Here is a 19,985-nt window from a genome sequence, read left to right as displayed (position 1 = left end):
GTCATTCTGTTCCCTTAAAAAAAAGAGACCTTCTCCAGAAACTACATAGCAGTCTCCAGTAAGCTAAATTATCGGAAGAGCTATTCCGTAATTCTGAAAGTTGACCTTTTTTAAAAAAATTTTTTAACGTTTTGTTTATTGAGAGACAGAAAGAGACAGAGTGTGAGCGTGGGAGGGGCAGAGAGAGGGGGAGACGCAGAATCTGAAGCAGGCTCCAGGCTCTGAGCTATCCGCACAGAGCCTGACGCGGGGCTCGAACTCACGAACAGCAAGATCATGACCTGAGCCGAAGTCGAACGCTTAACCGACTGAGCCAGGCGCCTCTGCAATTTGATCTTTAATTAGACAATATTACAACTTGCTTTTCTGTGATTTATGTAGTAATGAAATACTCATTTAGTTTCTCAGGAATGCTAGCAACCAGTGCTATATAACACAGTGTATTCATGAGCATGACATCCTTTGCCACATTCTCTTGGCTGGAATCAAGTTGTAGGTCCCGTCCACACTCAGAGAGAGGAGCTTACACATCATGGAGATCACCTTTGAGCCTGTCTGCCATGTCCTGTAAATTAGTGAATAATTTAAAAAATGTCAGTTCCAACTTACCTGTAATTTTAACTGTTTTTCAGCTACTCTCAGCGGTTGGCCAGTGCCCTATGTTTCACCAGTGATTACACAGTGACCAGAGAACAATCATCATCACAAACATTACAAACGAGCCTTCTTTTTCTTTCTTCCTGTTTTAAAAAATGTTTATTGGTTTATTTTGAGAGAGGGAGAGTGCGTGCATGCAGGGGAGGGGCAGAGAGAGGGAGGGAGGGGGAGACTCCTAAGCAGGCTCTGCACTGTCAGCACAGAACCCGATTTGGGGCTCAAGTCTCGCAAACTGTGAGATCATGACCTGAGCTGAAATCAGGAGTTGGATGCTTAACCGACTGAGCCCCCCGGGCGCCCCACAAATGACCCTTCTTTATGTTAGGATATTTCTACCTCGTGAAAAAGATTACTAAGACAATTTGCCGCTAGGTTCGGTCGGTGAAAATATGTTGTAAACAAGAAAAGAATTTGCGTGAGTAAAAGCTGGTGGTATGACTTACTATGCTCTGGGAATCTGGCGCTGGGAATGGGGATTCGCTAAATGGCTATTTAGACAAGTGTATTAGTCTTTGAACTAAAGCCTTGAATCGTGCTAATTATGAATACTGGTATATCTGGTAATTCTGGGGAAGTGATCTTTAAAATTCTGAATATTTTGAGAACCTTAAAAGTAGCTACAGAAATCAGTTCTAGTAACCTGAGGAAACATTTCTGAATTTTGGAAGAAGTAAAAGAAATAATCAAGCTTGTCAACTTTTCTTGCTTGTATTACCAGATTAGATTTTAAAGAGAGTCTGGCCATTTTATTGAAATTGAAAAAAATGTCAGTGATATTCAAGAATCTTTTTCTTGCATGTTGTACTCCCTGGCCTGATACAGTTCATTCCTGTATTGGTGTTTGGGGGGTGGGGGTGGGGGGAAATGCGGGGAGAAAGAGACACAAATGAGGAGGTTTTACGTTTTTCATTTTGGATTTGTTTTTTTACCAAGCACGGTTACAAGTTCATGTTTTGATCTCCAGGTTGGAATTTTGGAGGTGGTTTTTGAATTTCATGGGATCTGTAACGAGTGAGCCCTTTGGTCCATGAATCATTCGTTTTCACCTCATTGCTGTATCTGGTGAACAAAGGGGGTTCAAGTTTGAACTGTGCATGACAGTTTTTCTCTTAGTGCCTGCTGGTTATTCATTTAATTAATCCACTACCTCAACATGGTGTAAACAGGAACAAGGCTCATGGTAAGGGGCTGGTTCCCAAACTCTGCTAGAATCACCTGGGTATCTTTAAAAATACTGGGTTATTTTGGACCCCTGCCCCTGGATGCTCTGATTTAATTGCTATGAGGTGGTAACCTGGGTATCTGGATTTTAAGAATCTCGCCAGGAATTTCTAATGTTCACCAGAGTCTGGGAGCAATTGTGCCACGGGTTGAGAGCCTGGAGTAATTAATGTCGGGTAAGGTTGGATGAGAACTTTCTGGAATTGAGGTCCGTAGCTCCTGGGAGCCTGCATTTGACAATGCAGTTTTGCAAAGGTTTGAGAAAGATCTCATATGTGGAAATGAAAACGGGTCTATAGAATACTTCCTTCAGTCAATAGAACCTTGGTTTTCTGAATCCTGTGAAAGCTTTGATCATTGACTCCCTAAATCTAGGCCTTCCTTAATGAATTCAGTGTGTAGAAAAAGGAAGATGATGCAGAACAAACAAAACAAAAACAAAGCAAAAAAAAAAAAACCCTCTGAAAACCTGGAGGTCAGACTGTGTTAGCGACCTAAGAGAAATGTTCCCGCGCGTTCGTCAGCGCTAGCTGTCAGAAAAAAAGTCAAAACCTATTTAAAATGTGGAAAAATTGCTTCCCGATATTTTAACAGAGAGAGACTGAGAACACACAGCATCGAGTCATCGGGGAAACTGAAGATCTCCCCTGAGCAGCACTGGGATTTCACCGCGGAGGACTTGAAAGACCTCGGAGAGATTGGACGAGGAGCATACGGTTCTGTCAACAAAATGGTCCACAAACCAAGTGGGCAAATAATGGCAGTTAAAGTAGGTGATGCCCCTCCTTCTTTTTTGGTGCTTTCAGCCATTCGGTGCAGTTTCTTGGTGCGGTAACACCGCTGTTGTCCTGTTCTCACTTTTGCGCGGTGAATACGGGTGTTTGTAAAACCGTTTCTCCAGACCCCTCGGGGGTGTGTTTTGTGCAGAGGCCTTCTGGCCGGTGGCAGGTTTTCCTCCGCTCCGGAAACGCCGACGGTGTGAAACGCACACGTTCGCTGCACTCGTTGGTGCGACGCGCTAACGTGTTTTAAACTCCAGGCCCTTCCACTGCCCAGGTGAGTTGAGGCTGGGCGGCCGCACCCCTGGGGGCAGGGCAGCGCTGCACCGAGCCAGGCGGGGAGCCGGAAGAAGAGGCAGCGCACTGGGTTGGGCAAGGTGCGGGGCTAGGGCTAACAGCAGTCTTACTGAGGGTTTCCTGGAAACCACACACATGCTGTTGCCACTAACCTCAACCTTACTCGGCCCTGACCGGCTCGGCTTCTGTTTGTTTATTCCATCTCCACCCAGTACTGCCCTGTTCCCCCGGCTCGAGAGCTGTGCGTGAAAGGCGTACCTTGTGATAACGCTGTCCCATTCTGTCCTTCCTGTGAGCGTCATGCCGCCTGATACGGTCATTTGAAGGACACACCAGAACGGCCCGGGACGGACACGGGCCCCGTCGACGGTACTTGGCAGGCTGATGTTGGCACCTGCTACGAACTGATGGCGTCCGTCCGACTCCCGTGGGCCCATATAGTTGTCACGTGTCCGTTTGTCTGTCCAGCCGTCTAACAGATATTTGCTGTGTTTAAGATATTACTGGAAAATGGACAGCGTTGGGGGTGGCGGTTTAAAGAGGCACAAGGGGACCCGAGTTACAATTCTTACAGGAGCCAGTCAGTGCCTCAGTGTACACAACTGAGAACTGGTTTGCGGACAGTCTCCGCTAATCATCTTCCTGTGGAATCCTGTCTGGAGAGCTTGTCAACGCGGCTTGATAGACGAGGGGCCTCCGTGTTGTAATCACTTTTTGGGAGTGGATTTGTATCCCATTAATAGAAAATGCTCTCTGGGTTGAAGTTTATCGTGAACAAAATGTTACTCTCACTTGCCTCCTTCACTGTCCTGTATTTCCCTTTGTCAGGTCATATAAAACTAATGAGAAATTCGTGATGGGGAACATTTTATGATTCTCTTTATGGGTTCTTAACCTCGTTTTTGGTCATTGTTCTTTGGCATTGTGACGATCAACCTTTTTCTTAGGATGTTGCGTACGTATACATAATTTTGCATATAACCTGTAGACTTCTGAAGACGCATAGGCTAAGACCTCTGCTTTGGATTATCTGTTGAAATAAACTGGTGTTCTTCTTGGAACGTGAAACGATTTCTCCATATTTATTTTGTGCTGCTCCAGTGGAAGTGGGAAGTCACTTTACTGAGATTTTTCTGGATGAGTGTCGCACTGCTCTTCTGTGCTGTCTGTGCATGATGTCCGCTTTTACTTGGCTAGGTCTTAAGGGAGAACTCTCCTGTATAACCAAAGTTCTAAACTTTCTTCCAGTAACTAGGGAAAGAACTTTTAAGTAATTATGTCCTGTGTTTCTCAGCCTGTGCTCCATGTGTTTTACCATGTTGACCAACATCATACTCTGTTTTCGTAATCCAGATAGACTTCGGCCATGGTCAGTAGGTTTTCAAAGTAAGTAAAGAAGGTACTTCATTGTGATTTGAAAAAAGCTTTTCTTAATTTGAGAACATTTGAAACTGTGTAATGCTTACTCAAATTTTGAAGGCATTTAAGAGTGAAAAGAGGAAGTTGTTGTCTGCTGTTTGTAATTTGACCTTATTTTGAGAGCCCCTCAGGCCTTTAAAAATCCCAGCTCTTAAGAAATACTTTGAAGTGGTTGTGGGACCTACAGAATTCTTTTTTTAAAAATATTTAAAAATATTTTTTTTGAGAGACAGAGAGAGAGAGAGAGAAACAGAGTGTACGTGGGGGAGGGGCAGAAGGAGAGGGAGACAGAATCCGAAGCAGGTGCCAGGCTCTGAGCTATCAGCACAGAGCCCAATGCGGGGCTCGAACCCATGAAGCCTGAGATCATGACCTGAGCCGAAGTTGGACACTTCACCAACTGAGCCACTCGGGTGCCCCATGTTTATGACCTTGAATTCTTGGCCAAGCATGTTCATTTAGCATGGGGAGAGTAATAATATGATGTTATCATTCGACCTATCACTGGGGCCTTCCATTGGATTCCATGATGTCACAGGATATTGGGAGAGGGTTTTTTCATTAATATACATTAAAATTTGATATCAAGTTGCTGACTGATGTATGCCTTCCACTGCAGTTTTTAAATGTGTCTTGTTGGTCTCTCTGAAAAAGCCTAGCCTTTCATCACACCTGAGAGAGTGTATTCCTTTATCACGTAGACACACAGACCAGATGCACAAGGGCAAACACACAGACAGTGTGTAATTGAGAAGTTGGATTTGACTTTTCTGCATGTAGACAGCGTGATTACTAAGCACCCTCTGTTTCGCCTTGAGATGGGGCTACAGAAATTTAAAAGAGTGGGAGACAGTGGTTCACACGCCTTTGAGTTTTCTGTGATTGTTGGTAAGATGAGAAATGCGCCAATACTAGTGTTTTCCTATGCGCTGGGGAATACGGAAGGGTTACCTTAGTAGACACTAAGCTTATGTTGGAAATAAATTATCCTTAAGATCTATTTGCAGTTCTGTACAGAAGTGGACTGTGTATTAGCCTGATTTTATTATTATTCTTTCTCATTTTTAGTTTTTTTTTTTAAATTATTTTAAGCCCATTGTGGGGTTTGAACTCATGACCCCAAGATCAAGGGTCACATGTTCTCCCAACTGAGCCAACCAGATGCTCCCCTCACTTTTAGTTTTGAGGGAGCCCTTCCCAAGTTTATTTGGACACGTATAAGAAATGTCTGGAAAGATGACTAAGTTGTCAGAAACAGTTATTTCCAAGATGTAATATAAAAATCAATTAAGATACAGTAAATTAGGTTCAGCGAGGTAGCGTACAGCATATGTAAGAGTTGTACATACAACAGTTTCTCTCTTTTTTTGAGGGGAGGGCACATGTGTGGGGTCAGGGGCTCAGAGAGGGTGGGAGAGAGATTCCCAAGCAGCCTCCATGCTGGGCGTGAGGCTCGATCTCATGACAGTGAGATCATGACCTGAGCCGAAATCAAGACTTCGACGCTTATCCAACTGAGCCACCCAGGCGCCCCAACAGTTTCTTGACCTTTGGCCTGAGGCCACTTCCTCAAGCTGCCCGTGAGGTTCGGCATTAGGACCTAAGATGTGGAAAGTCTTGACCCTTCAGTTTTAACTGCGCGCTCCTGGGAAACGGGCCTTCCCATTCTGTGACGGGCAGTGACCCGGCTGCTTCTTCTTGTTACCTGAATGACTGAGGCACGGGGCCGCCCAGGGCAGAGCCGTTATTGCCGGCAGGTCTTCTGCCTCCGACTCTGGTTGGCTACTCCAGGCTTCAGTCAGCATCTTCCGCAAATAACATTTATTTAACCCCCCAGTTCGCATGCTGATGGAATTACCGCTGAATGACAAAAACTAGACACGCACAGACCCCATCCTCTAAAAGTCACGTGAGTGGTTAGCTCCCTGCCAGGGTTAATTGTAATGGGGGACGGCCCAGCATGCAGATCAAGCGTTTGAGGAAGGCATCGGCATCGGGATTAGGTTTCTGGGCCACAGTTAGAGAAACTCAGGTCTGGGAGAAACACCCAGCAGAGGCAGGGCCCAGATGATCCGCTTCAGCGTGCCCGAGCAAACCCAGGGACCCAGGGCTGAAGCGCAGGAAGGAGTTCAGGCCCGTGGGCTGGAATGGAGCGGTCTGACGGCCTCGGGTTGCCCACAGAGGGTGGGGTGACTGTGACCTGGCCCCCTGTCCTCCGCCTGACCCTGCCTGCAGCGGGGAGACTACGAGCTTCCCTGTTGTTGCCTCACAGGCTCCTATGCATGCGGATTCTGGAAGGACGGCCTCTGTCTGTCTGTAGACGTGTAGGCAGCGGGAGTAGGGGAGAGCGCAGATGAGGGAATATACGGGAAAGGGACAGATGCTCCTGCAGATGGAGGGCAGTGGCGGTGTTTGTTAGAGGCTTGACCGTTGAGCGGAGCTGGCCTCTCCTGAGAGGATGAAGCTGATGGCGGGCAGGTCGCCGGGGATGGGAACGAGTCCTGTGAAGGTTGTCCTGGTTGACACTCTGATGGGCATTCAGCCTTCACCCTGAGAAGTCATCTGTGCTGCTCAGAAGGGCGCACTGGCTGTCTGAGATTAGGTGCTTAGGCCAGACTGAGTTAGCGCCGTGACCGTGGGCCGAAGGGTTTCAAGGTTTCCCCTTTCTTGGGGACGGGCCTGACTTGTCTTGTTCTTTCAACCCCCAGGGTTTTTCTCTACTCTTCTGAGTCTACTGGCATGTCCCTTTCAGTCTTCCTGAGCCATCCTAGGCTGGTAGACTGGTCTCGATTCCTGCTTCTCTTTGGTATTTGGATCTCACCTTCAATGTTCTTGATCTATAGTTGAGACCTAGGTTAACCCTCACGCCTGCTGGGAAGGACCGGAGCCCACCCCCACCCCCGGCTGACCCTGTGAGTGGCGCACAGCTCTGTCCTTGCCCGAGCAGCGTGGGGTTGTGTCTGCTCAGTACATAGGCCTCCCCGATGCAGACAGCGCTATAAATATGGTACTGCGGGTACCTTGCCGTTTCTACCAGAAGTTTCGTTACTGAACAATTGCGCTGGGAAGTGTGAGGCTCGCTGGAGGGGATTTATCGTGGTCCTGAAACCTTGATCTTGCACACTGTTCTGAAAGCGCCAGAATGATGCTGACGGGAGCAGCCTTAGATTTGCAGAGCTCCTTCTGGACGGGGCAGGGTGCTTTGTTAGGCCACCCTGCTGCGTGTTGGAAGGCCACAGTGCTAGCGTTTGATTTTCCGGAGCACATTTGGGGTGCAGAAGTCATGGCTGTCTGGTTTTGAATTGAGACCGCATTCCAGCGCCTTCCACCCTTCTTTGATCGGCAAGTCATGTGGCCTAATTAAGCCATCTGTGGCTGCTGGAGCCGTGTTACCGGGTGCCCCTAACGACGCTTGGCAGTGGTGGTGTTGTAGATGAAAAGTGCTCACGGGTGGGCAGATCCGAAGGCTCTGGCCGGGCTTGGTTTTGACCTCCCCTGTGTAGCAGGGCCTGGAACTCCTCACACAGACACGTTTCTTTTGCTTCCAGTGGTTTTCCTCCATGGGTTCTTTCTGGTGATCGAAGCGTATGTAGATCCTGTCAATAATAGAGACAAAAAAGCACCATTCTGGGGGATGTAAGGGTTAGGAGGTGGGAGGCTGGTGCCTGCCCGTGCTGGGAGGAAGCTCTGGGGACCTGAGCTCCGAGGAAACATTTGGAATCTGTATCTCTGCCTCTGTCGCAGTTCAGAGAAGAACCTGTTGTCACCCCTCACTCTGAGTGAGGACCACGTGACCCCACATCTGATACGCCTGCTGCACTTTTTCTGTCCTTTCTGTTGTTTTTGCCATACGGTCTTGCCCCCGACATTGGTCGTACGTCCGATTTCCACTTCGGTGTGGTGGGCACGGAAGCGATGACCTGCCCCTGAGGATCTTCCTGCCCTTGCAAAAGTGTGAGCGTTAGGATTGTGCCCTTTCTATGTGGATGATGTCATTAGCAAAGAGGAAGCCGATGATCAGGCCACGTCCAGCTCCTCCCCTTAACCTTGCCCTCAGGGCAGCTCTGCCCGTGACGTAATAAGTCCTCCGAGTCTGTTTGGAGCCCATCTCCCCAGTTGCCTGGTGATGAATCACAGAGGCTGTGCACAAGGAATAATTGGGCCTCCGTCTCCTCAGTGAGGAGACTAGGAGGTACTGCTGTTAATTAATGAATTGGATTAAGATACAATTGAGAGTTCATTAAATTGATTCTCAAGGCTTGGGTGATTTGGCAGTTAAGAAGAGGTATTCTGCCTGCCTGCCTTAGGAAAAATGGATTTTCCCAATTTAAAACGATTGGTTTAACAGGCACTCGTTATTTGTTGCTCTTTGACGTGAAAACCAGCTTTGCATCTGTGATCAGCGTTCTTAATACTTGGCTTTTTAAAATTTTGTTTCATTTAAAAAAATTTTTAATGTTTATTTATTCTTGAGAGAGAGAGAGACAGAGCACAAGCTGGGGAGGGGCAGAGAGAGAGGGAGACACAGAATCCGAAGCAGGTTCCAGGCTCCGAGCTGTCAGCACAGAGCCTGATGCTGGGCTTGAACTCAGAAACTGAGATCACGACCTGAGCCAAAGTTGGACGATTAGCCAACTGAGCCACCCAGGCACCCCCATACTTGGCTTTTTTAACTTGCTCTGACTAATGTTGCAATCTGACCTGACCCCATCAGTGATGGCATAGCAAGATAGAGACAGAGGGCATTTTTGTATGTGATCTATTCAGAAGATTCTAGTAGCCAAGGATGAAGTTATGTAGCAGAGATGAGCCTTGCTGCAGTTGTGGAACATGGAATGGTTGTTTTGAACTTCGGAAAATAAAAATGCAGCCCAGAGGAAGGGGATAGTAGCACACTCATGTGCTGCCGTGGTGTCTGGGGTTTTCCACCTTTGTATGGGAACTGAATTCTGGGCATTTCTGCTGCAAAAGCAGCGTGTTTGTACAGATCACAATGTGAGGGTTCACTGGGGCACGTGGGGATCTGAGAGCGACCCTCTCTCCTGTCGCCCACACCACTGATTTAGGTTGGTGACTGTTTCGGCTCCCCCTTCATATTTTATCCACAGACACTAATCCCAGGAGGAGGGTTCTTTACAAGGAGCCCTTAACGAACGGAGTGCATTTAAGGCGTAGCGGTATTGGTGTTTGAAGATTCCAGGAACGTTGTCAGAATATCACAGCTATATCAAGGTGATGCTTGTCCTTTTCCTCCTGGATTTTATTAAAAAAATTTTTTAATGTTTTATTCATTTTTGAGAAAGAGAAACAAACTGTGAGCAGGGGAGGAGCAGAGAGAGAGAGGGAGACACAGAATCTGAAGTAGGCTCCAGGCTCTGAGCTGTCAGCACAGAGCCCAACGCGGGGCTCGAACCCGCGAACTGTGAGGTCATGACCTCGGCTGAAGTCTGATGTTTCATTGACTGAGCCTTCCAGGCGCCCATGATGTCAGATTGTCTTAATCAACACCCAGACCATCTTCGAAGCCATCCACTCATTTCTCGAAGTGATTGAGCCCATCTCCTTGCGAAGTCTCATTGTATCTGTGCCCTAATTTCTCACTGGGGAGCTCACTTCTCTTACACTTTTAAATACTCTTACTTTATTCCAAACTTAACTCTAGGTAGTTGGAGATGAACACTTGCAGCAGAGGTCTGAGTCACTGACCTTACTCCTAATGACCTTGTACTGCCCTTGGGACCCTCAGCTCAGCCCTATAAAAACCTGCCAAGAATTTGTTGTGTGAGAATTTGGGAGACCTTATCTGCTGGGGACTAGCGGCCATGCCTTTCCACATTAATTACCCCGTTTCTTCTGTTTCCCCTCATCTCCTTCCCCGTATATTTTCTCCATGTCAAAACAAAAACAAGAAAAGAGTATCAGTTAGCATCGGTAGATGTTTGGTAAGTTTATTTGACTGTGTTGCTTGTTTCAAGTCTGTCTTTCTAAAAGTTCGTTCCTGGACTCAGTTCTCCATTCCTGATGGGGTTGCAGGTGACTTGTGTCTTTGTGGTCTGGAGTGACCCAGTCCCAGGAACTACCATCTGTCACACACGCTGGGGAGCTGCCATTTTTAATGTTTTTTTATTTATTTCTAGGAGAGAGAGAGAGACAGCGTGAGCAGGGGAGGGTCAGAGAGAGAGAGAGGGAGTCACAGACTGAAACAGGCTCCAGGCTCCGAGCTGGCAGTCAGCACAGAGCCCGACGCGGGCCTCGAACCCACGAACTGTGAGATCATGACCCGAGCGAAAGTCGGACGCTCAACCGACTAAGCCACCCAGGCGCCCCTGCCGTTTTTAATCAAGAGCAGATATGACCTGCCATCAGTCTCGCTTTATTCGGAGTCTTTCGAGAATATGACGAGCTGTTTTCCCCTCCTCTGAGCAGGAATGGGATCAGGTGACCCAGAGGGCCTCCCCCGCCACGCACACGTATTGTCCAGGAGATGGAGTTAGTCCTCTCGTCTGTAGCCTTGTCTTGTAGCTACAAGAAAACCCACTCGGTGGTGAAGAACCCACTTCACCAGGACACAGGCAGACGCAGACTGGGTCGTCTCGAGGCAAGCCTCACCGCGGTGCCCAGTGGCGTGTGTCTGTCTGTCTACAAACTGAGAGACCTGAGAACTCTGACATGGAGCTGGAAGGGCTCGCTCCGAGTCAGAGTGAGCGAGAGCATCCCTGCGCCCGGGCAGCATGCTCCTCGACCTGCTTCTGGGGGCCTTTCTGTGTCACTTCCTCTGCGTTTGTCCCTCAGCCTTCGTGTCGCCAGCCTCCTCGTCTCCTTTACCACAGTTGAGCCGTGCATCCCGTCACAGAGACTGGGCCACCGTCACACCCTCCCCTTCACCCCTTCTCCTTGTGCCTTCTGACCCCTGAAAATAAATGTGGGAAAGGAAGAGAAACAACGGCAATGACACCATTACGGTCCTCATATCTCTAAGGGGTGAAAGCACTTTCTTTCTTTTTTTTTTTTTTTAATATTTTTATTTATTTCTAGGAGAGAGAGAGAGAGAGACAGCGTGAGCAGGGGAGGGTCAGAGAGAGAGGGAGATACAGACTCTGAAACAGGCTCCAGGCTCCGAGCTGGCAGTCAGCACAGAGCCCGACGCGGGGCTCGAACCCGCGAACCGCGAGATCATGACCTAAGCGAAAGTCTGACACTTAACCGACTGAGCCCCCCAGGCGCCCCGGGTGAAAGCACTTTCTGTGGGAGTGTTTCCCTCCATCTTCTTTGCCTCTCTGCCCTCCCCATCCCCCACCACTTCAGTGTTTTAATAGTTCCCACAACTGTTACAACAACCGGTCTGAATCTACTGGAAAGTTCTTCCTCCTTACTGCTGTTGGTTTTATCCCTAGCCATTCATTCCTGATGGGGGGGGTTGGGCTGGCAGGGCTTGGAGTCAACGTGTGAGAATCGGGTCCGTACAAAGGTCCCGGGGTCTGTAGAGGCCTTCTGGGGCTACGCCACATTGAAATAGCTGTTTGCTATTGGTAAAGGAGTATTTATGCCTTGAATTTAAGTGGTCACACATTCAGGCCTTCCAAATGAAGGCCACGTATAAGCCGTCACCATTTAAATTTACTGATGACTTTCAGACGCCACGTTGCACAGGAAGAATGAAGGTGACCTTTTGGCAGCTTCTAGGTATTTCTGTCTATGTGGGTTGGCACTATCCTCGGTGTGGACGCTGCTGTGTTTTAGGCATGAGCTAGAAGAAGGCGGGAGGGTAATTTCTAACTGGATTTTTAGCTCGTCCTGTGGAAGCTGTGAACAGCTCCGTCGCTGCTCCCGCCTGCCGCATGAGCTGGATTGACGGTTTTCGGAACGTGAGGCTCTGTGGACTCTTTTTAGCTGGATAAGAACCACGTACAACACTAACAGTAATAAAATGGAGAACTGGGCGTTCAAGGCACCCCCTTTCCGGGTCACCGACAGACTTTTCTCTGGAGTCACCGTGGCATTGCCGCTCTGTAGCTACGTGCTGTTTTTATTGGCCTTTGCCTGCTTTTGTGTGAGTGTAAAACAACCTTGAATACACATTTAGACGGCAGTTTTAAAAATATTTTATTAGGGGCGCCTGGGTGGCTCAGTCGGTTAAGCGTCCGCCTTCGGCTCAGGTCATGGTCTTGTGGTTTGTGGGTTCGAACCCCACGATGGACTCTGTGCTGACAGCTCGGAGCCTGGAGCCTGCTTCCGATTCTGTGTCTCCCTCTCTCTCTGCCCCTCCCCTGCTTGCTCTCTGTCTCTGTCTCTCAAAAAAAAGAAACATGAAAAAATATTTTTAAAATATTAAAAAAATTTTTTTTTAGCTTTAAGTATATAAATTTCTTCAACTGTGGAAGATGGTTTTTTTCATGTAGGGTAGTCTTTCTTGTTTGGGTGTTAAGTGTCTTCTCTACATTTGGTTCCAAATAAGGTAAAACTTGTAATAATTTGAAAATACTTCATTATTGGAAAAGCAATATGGCTTGCTTTTTCAAAAAGTACAGTTTAATTTGTCCTGAGAGCGTGTCATGACTTAAGCCAGGTTAAGGAAATAGTGACAAGAAAGAGAGCTCAATAATGGAGAGGTGCGTGATTTTAATGAATTCTGACATTTGGTTGAAAATGAAACTTCTTATTTATTTTTTAAAATATTTTTATTTATTTCTAGGAGAGAGAGAGAGAGAGCGTGAGCAGGGGAGGGTCAGAGAGAGAGGGAGACACGGACTCTGAAACAGGCTCCAAGCTCTGAGCTGGCAGTCAGCACAGAGCCCGACGCGGGGCTCGAACCCATGAACCGCGAGATCATGACCTGAGCGAAAGTCGGACGCTTAACCGACTAAGCCACCCAGGCGCCCCTGAAACTTTTTAAATATACTTGAGATCCTCGAGATGATTTTCTTAAATGTTTTGTGGTTTGGTTTTTTTGTTTGTTTTGTTTTGTTTTAATTTTTTAAATATTTTATTTATTTCTGAGAGAGAGAGAGAGAGAGAGAGAGCAGGGTAGGGTCAGAGAGAAAGGGAGACACAGAATCTGAAACAGGCTCCAGGCTGTCAGCTCCAGCTGTCAACAGAGAGCCCGATGTGGGGCTCGAACCCACAAACCGTGAGATCATGACCTGAGCTGAAGTCGGACACTTAACCGACTGAGCCACCCAGGCGCCCCTGTTTTGTGGTTTTGTGTGAACTTTTCAACCCTATTTTTTATGAGGGGGGCAAAAAGGTTTTCTGAACTCAACTAAACTCCAGTCTTATCGAACTCTTTTTTTTAAGGCTTATTTATTATGAGAGAGAGAGAGCACACATGAGCTTATCGAACTCTTTTTTTTAAGGCTTATTTATTATGAGAGAGAGAGAGAGCGCACATGAGCAGAGGAATGGCAGAGAGAGAGGGAGAGAGAGAATCCCAAGCAGGCTCTGTGCTGTTAGCGCAGAGCCCAACATGGGGCTCGAACCCACGAACCACGAGAGCATAAGCTGAGCCAAAATCAAGAGTGGGACATTCAACCAGCTGAGCCACCCAAACATCCCAGTCTTGTCTATCTTTTAAATTTATGGCATAAATGAAAGTTTTCTGTGATTCAAGACATCTGTCAATACATTTGATTTCTGAACATTCTAACTAGGGGAGATTTTTATGTATAAATTGGCAACACCCTTGTACTTTTATTTTACATCCCCCTCCATTAAGAAAGGGTTTTTTCCCCCTCTTCACTTGGAAGATCTAATTGCCTTTATGAAACAGTCCATGAAGTGCATCCCATGTGGTGATGAGAGGGGAGCTCCCAGGGGCAGTTGCCTGAAGGGAAGGGGGTTTGCTCATGTCTTCTGTTTTCGTGACTGTTCTCCCTAAGTATCTGAGGACCTTGGCTGTACTTGTTTGCAGTGGTAGAAATCTTACCCATACACATTGTTTTGTTCTATCAGAAAAGCTGTCTTGGGCGTGACTCTTCTCATTAAGTATTCTCTCCTTGATTATTGTTAATCATTGTTAAGTTTTCTCCACCTTGAACATTTATTGAATTATTGAGTTAAACTAAGTAATTTGAAGCGACCGCTGTTGCAGGTGTGTGCTTTGGTTAATCTCCATTTCTGAGTCCTATAGGCCTTGGAATGAGCTTATTTTATGCAGTATTCTCGCATAACAAACAGTGCAACATAATCCTGAAACTTACGTATATTTAAGAGTTAGCTCTGCTTACTCAGTCCCTAACAATCCCGATGCGGTGCCAGCAGCTACGACCACTGCCTGCCCCTTGGACCAGAGGGCCAGGGAGCACGAACAGGTGTCCATCCACTGACGGCATCCAGGAACGGACTCCCTCTCCTGGTAGGCCAGCAGGCCACGCAGCAGCCCCGTGGTCTCTTGTACCAGTGGTGACATTAAAGAACAGTCTTCAGGTGAATAGATTTTACTGCCGCGATGATGAGCTCGAACGTTAGAGCCGGGCCAGGATGCTCTCCATCCCGGTTCATGGGAATCCTGTCCAGTCTGATGCTGGGGTTCTGTGCGGCCTCCTGTCCACGTGGGAGCGTGCATCCTTGCCTTAGCTACAGTGGTAGTTTTAGAGATTGGCCCTCAAGAGCCAGTTAGGGTCACCAGGGTGGCTCAGTCGGTTAAGCAACTTCTGCTCAGGTCATGATCTCACAGTGTGTGTTCGAGCCTCACGTCGGGCTCTGTGCTGACAGCTCAGGGCCTGGAGCCTGTTTCAGATTCTGTCTCCCTCTCTCTCTGCCCCTCCTTGGCTTGCACTCTGTGTCTCTCCCTCTCTGTAAAAAATAAATAAGCATTAAAAAAAAAAAAAAAAGAGTCAGTGATAGTAACTCTTGAGGTTTTGGCTGTAATGTGATTTCTGGTAGTCGAAATGCAAACATTTGTGCAAATGGAAACTTATAAAACCGTATAACCAGCTCAGGGAAAGAACCTAGGAAAGAGGGCATCTTTTACAATAATGTCTTGTGAGTGTGAGTGTGCTTATACTCGCCCATATATCCATACAGGCAGAAAGAGAGCAGAGTTTTTAAACTTTTAATAGGGAGAATCCTTTAGTTGATGGAACTCTCCCCCAGAGTATCGTTTCCTTTTTCTTCCCCATTTGTCTCTGATTACCAGCTCTTTGTCTTTTAAATATTAAAAAAAATTGCCTTCCCAAATGAATATTTTCACAACTATCCTTTTAAAGTTATTTTTCTTAAGTAATCTGTACGCCCAACATGGGGCTTGAATTCACAACCCTGAGATCAAGAGCCGCACGCTCCTCCAACTGAGCCAGCCAGCAGCCTGAAGTTATTTTTTGTTTTTTAAAAAAACAGGAATAAAATGTGATTAAAATGTTTGCTAGAATTATCCATGCCATGGTTTCAGACTACTAACAAATTACGTCTCTGGGCTATTTTGACTTTTTACAAATATACTTTGTGAGCAAACATTGTCATGATGTTGATTTAAAAAAAATTATTGATCCCCAAACTATGATCATCTACCCAGTTTTCTATAAAATATAGAAATGAGAGAAAGAAGGAAATTTTTTCTTAATTTTACAAATATCAGTCTTATTTTGTCATTATTTTTCATTCTTCTTATTTACTTATTTCTTGTTTATCTAGCCAGTTGACATCCAGTGTGAAAGTTTTAAATAAATCAGTATTTATAAGATGGATAGGAGTCAGTAAAGTTTATATGGTATCAAGTCTTATAGGTAGCAGGTTATAAATTTTAACCAGTACAATGAAATTTGTTTGTATTACGGAATAAATGGAATGTCTCATGTTGTGAGGAGAGAGGAACAGAAACGAACCTGGTTCTATTCCTTCTACAACTGCTTATTGTCATGTTACATGGAATACGTCTTTTGTATCTCTCTGTGCCTCTGGCTTCTCTTCTGTAAAATGGGCTCAACGATTTAATTGGCCGCCTTCATCCCTTTCAAGAACATTGAGGACAGATACCTTGAAGTCTCTGGAAGAGAAAATGCCACCTTGTGTATTTTTTGATAGACTAACTTGCCTTGTAAGTATGGACGGTACATTGTACAGAGTGGGCGTGGCGTGACCTTGTGAACTTCTTCATGAGAAGAAAGTTGTTTGCATGCCTCAATGTTACTCATGTTTTCTGCTTTCTGAACTTGATTCTTTCCTGTCTCACTGGTGCAGTGGGAACTGTCCCTCTGAGTGTCTCCCAGTATGGTGCCATTCTGCGGGGGGCGGGGAGGGGGTCTGTTTCCCAGGCAGTCTTTTAGAATTGGGCAGAGAAGTCCGTACACGTGGGTTAGGGATATGCCCCAGGCCGGCCATGTACAGAGAAGAGGGCCTCGTCAGCTTAGGGACACACAAAAAGCCCTCTGGTTTTTCATTCTTAGACTTTTCTTCCTTACGCTGTTACTACCCTACATTCTGACTCCTGGGGTGGAGAGTCAGGGAGAACTTTTTGTTCTTTTTTTTCTCCCCCCAATGTTTGTTTATTTCTGAGAGAGATGGAGAGCGCACGAGGGGACAAGGGTCAGAGAGAGAGGGAGACACAGAATCCGAAACAGGCTCCAGGCTCCGAGCTGTCAGCACAGAGCCTGACGCGGGGCTCGAACTCACAAACCGTGAGATCATGACCTGAGCCAAAGTCGGATGCTTAACCAACTGAGCCACCCAGGCACCCCCAGACCTTTTGTTCTTAATGTACAGAAAGTGGCAAAGGGGGACGGTTGCAGTCTAGGATTTGGAGGGCAGGGACTGAGTCTCTGAGCTGCCCCTGCACTGATTCCCATTTTGGGACACCTTTCCCAGCTCTAAGGAATGGGGATGCGAGGCTTCCGGGTGCCAGGGAGTGAAGAGTGTTTCTTACATGGAATGCCTAGAATCCACACAGTTCTGATATGGGGAATAAAGGTGTCTGTGAAGCTCACGATTATTCACACGGGAACTGCTTGAAGCCTAGCTCATTGCGGTTTTCTTTATATTTGCATGCGAGGGTTAATTGTCACTGCCTAGAAGCTTTGTTACATAACTTCCAACGTCATCAGTGGATGCTTGTGGTTAAAAAACCTCGTGTCTTTTAAAGAAATCCCTAAGTGCTACTTTGCTTAAAAAATAAATAAATGAAATGAAATCTCCTGAGTGCTATTTTGTTTCTCTGTGATAAAGATTTTCTTGTAAAGTTTAAGGAAGATGATAATTTTCTGTCTGGTTAGCATTTATGACGTTTGCTTAGAAATTTTCAGTCTTGTGGTCGCGGTTGTTCTCAGGTTTTTAAAGTTGTTGTATGTTTTTATGACATCTTTTGTCATTCTTTTCCAGAGAATTCGGTCAACAGTGGATGAAAAAGAACAAAAACAACTTCTAATGGATTTGGATGTAGTAATGCGCAGTAGTGATTGCCCGTACATTGTTCAGTTTTATGGTGCACTCTTCAGAGAGGTAGGAACAAACACTTCGGGGTTTTAGCCGACGAATAAATATCTAATTGGAATAAATAAGAGCATGGCAGGCTTAGGTTCTGATCTCCAGCCAATCGCCACACGTTAGCAATAAGTAATTTCTCAATATTTAGTATATAACTGGGAGAATCTGCATGTTAATTTCCAGCACTCACTGTTCCTTAGTTACGGGGTGAATCTCGTACTTTATCTATATGTATATTTATGGCTGTTATTTGTGAATCCCGCATTTCCTTCCTTATGGTTTCTGTACTTTAAGGACCAACCAATCAGCTGACTTCTGAATATTACCCCTCTGCCATCGGTTACGTTCTTTCTCTTCTTGGCTTTGAACTCCCTTGGTGTTCTCCTCCCTCCCCCCCCTCCTTTTAAAAACTTTATTTCTGTCATCAGCTGTATCTGCATTTAACGTAAGCATTCACTCTACCTCCTCCTGAACCCTTAGTACAACCCAGATGGAAATGAACAGGTGTAATAGAAATTCTTTCATCGAATCTTGTTATCCAGGGTTTTTCGTGGAAGCTGCACGGTCTTGGATGGTCTTGGGATCATGTGTCTTCTTTCGGCCTCTGGTTATTTTGTTTCCTGACGAAGGTTATCACTTCTGTCATTTCCAGTCCTCCCACTGCCCGACGTAGGGAAGGGAGTTAGGGTTTGGGGTAGTGGGTAGTCGCGGAGTGGGCTTGAATCAGATACTTTATGGCGTCCTGGCCAGTCCTCACTCACTTGTGATATTTAGTTAGGTGAGCAGGACTTCAACTGAATGGACCCTTAAGCACTTTTTTAATGTTTATTTTTGACAGACAGAGAGACAGAGCACAAGTGGGGAAGGGGAAGAGAGAGAGGGAGACAGAGAATCCGAAGCAGGTGCCGGACTCCGAGCTGTCAGCACAGAGTCCAACGGAGGGGGGGCTCGAACCCATGAACCGTGAGATCATGATCTGAGCTGAAGTCAAACGCTTAACTGACTGAGCCACCCAGGCGCCCTGAACCCTTAAGCACTTTTAATACTCTTTGTAAAATATTATTCTCATTTTTTAAAAGTTTATTTATTTATTTTGAGAGAGAGGGAGTGTGAGAGAGCGTGCGCGAGTTGGGGAGGGACAAAGAGAGAGAAAGGGAGAGAGAGCATCTCAAGCAGGCTCGGTGCTGTGAGCACAGAGCCCGATGTGGGTTTGAACCCACGAGCTAGGAGATCGTGACCTGAGCTGAAATCAGGAGTTGGACACTTAACCCACTGAGCCACCCAGGTGTCCCAATCCCATTCTCATTTTGCAAATGTTAGGATGAGCTTGTGCTGGTGGGGTTGTTATGAGCCGGTGAGGAGCCCCCGTCCCTTCTTTTTGGGACTGATCACAAAGCGTGTATGTAGCTTTGGGAGTTTGTTGTGGCTCCTGACTTAAAAAATACTGTGTTGTACGGAAACAGTGACTGTAGCACTGACTGGAAACACATCAGATCTTGTCACTGGAGAGGTGAGTCAATCGATTCCCCACTCAATCCCTACATTTGTATTTATTTGTGTTTCTGTGCTCTTCACGGGTAACCCGGTAAGTGGAAGCATCCTGCTTCAGTATCGCATCTCCTGCTCTGTCGAATCGCCGATTCCTCACTGTTAAGTATAGGTTCATGCAGTTTCTTTCCACTCCTGTCCCTGTACTTTTTATGACTCGAATATTCGTTTTCGTGGCCAGGTACACTGAATCTGTCAGCTTTCTTTGCTGTAGCACGTTGGTATTTCATCGCAACAGTGCGCATCGTGTGGTCAGGAACGCACCTGTATCCTGGACACAGTGTTACCTAATGTCGTGCTGTTTGTAAGGTCACAAATCTGGAACTTTCTTCATGTGGCCCAAGGTTCCTGCCCTCTCCTCCTCTCTTCTTCCCCCAGACCATGGATTTATTCTTCATAATCACTAAGCCCTCTGGCCATTTTTCTCGTCACATCTTCTGCAGGACAGAAGTTACTTAGAGACTCGACTGGAGGTTCCATCCTGACCGGGTTCTACATCCGCTTTCCCAGGGCTGTATTCACTGCCCCTCTGGACTCCCACCGGCTCAGGCTTAGCTGTGGCTCACGCCCGGAGTGCTGGCCCAACCCAGCCTATTTCTCGTGGCCGCTGTTTAATCATTCCCATAAGCCTCACTTCAGCGTGTAACCCCA

At 46.6% G+C, this 19,985-nt stretch overlaps 1 protein-coding gene across 2 annotated transcripts in view; it reads left to right on the top strand.

The window, feature by feature from the left end:
- Positions 1 to 19,985, top strand: part of MAP2K4 (mitogen-activated protein kinase kinase 4) — a 138,436-nt gene that overhangs the window by 70,071 nt on the left and 48,380 nt on the right. For both annotated transcript variants that reach the window (XM_039231583.1, XM_039231584.1), the window contains 2 exons: positions 2,473 to 2,647; positions 17,682 to 17,801. In XM_039231583.1, the coding sequence (XP_039087514.1) occupies positions 2,473 to 2,647; positions 17,682 to 17,801 (295 nt within the window). The remainder of the gene's footprint in view (positions 1 to 2,472; positions 2,648 to 17,681; positions 17,802 to 19,985) is intronic.

Source organism: Hyaena hyaena, unplaced genomic scaffold, assembly GCF_003009895.1.
Source record: "Hyaena hyaena isolate Hyena2069 unplaced genomic scaffold, ASM300989v1 scaffold_58, whole genome shotgun sequence".
In the NCBI taxonomy this organism is placed as follows: domain Eukaryota; kingdom Metazoa; phylum Chordata; class Mammalia; order Carnivora; family Hyaenidae; genus Hyaena; species Hyaena hyaena.
Note: the sequence above shows the minus strand (reverse complement) of the source record. Positions and strands in the feature narration are given on the sequence as shown.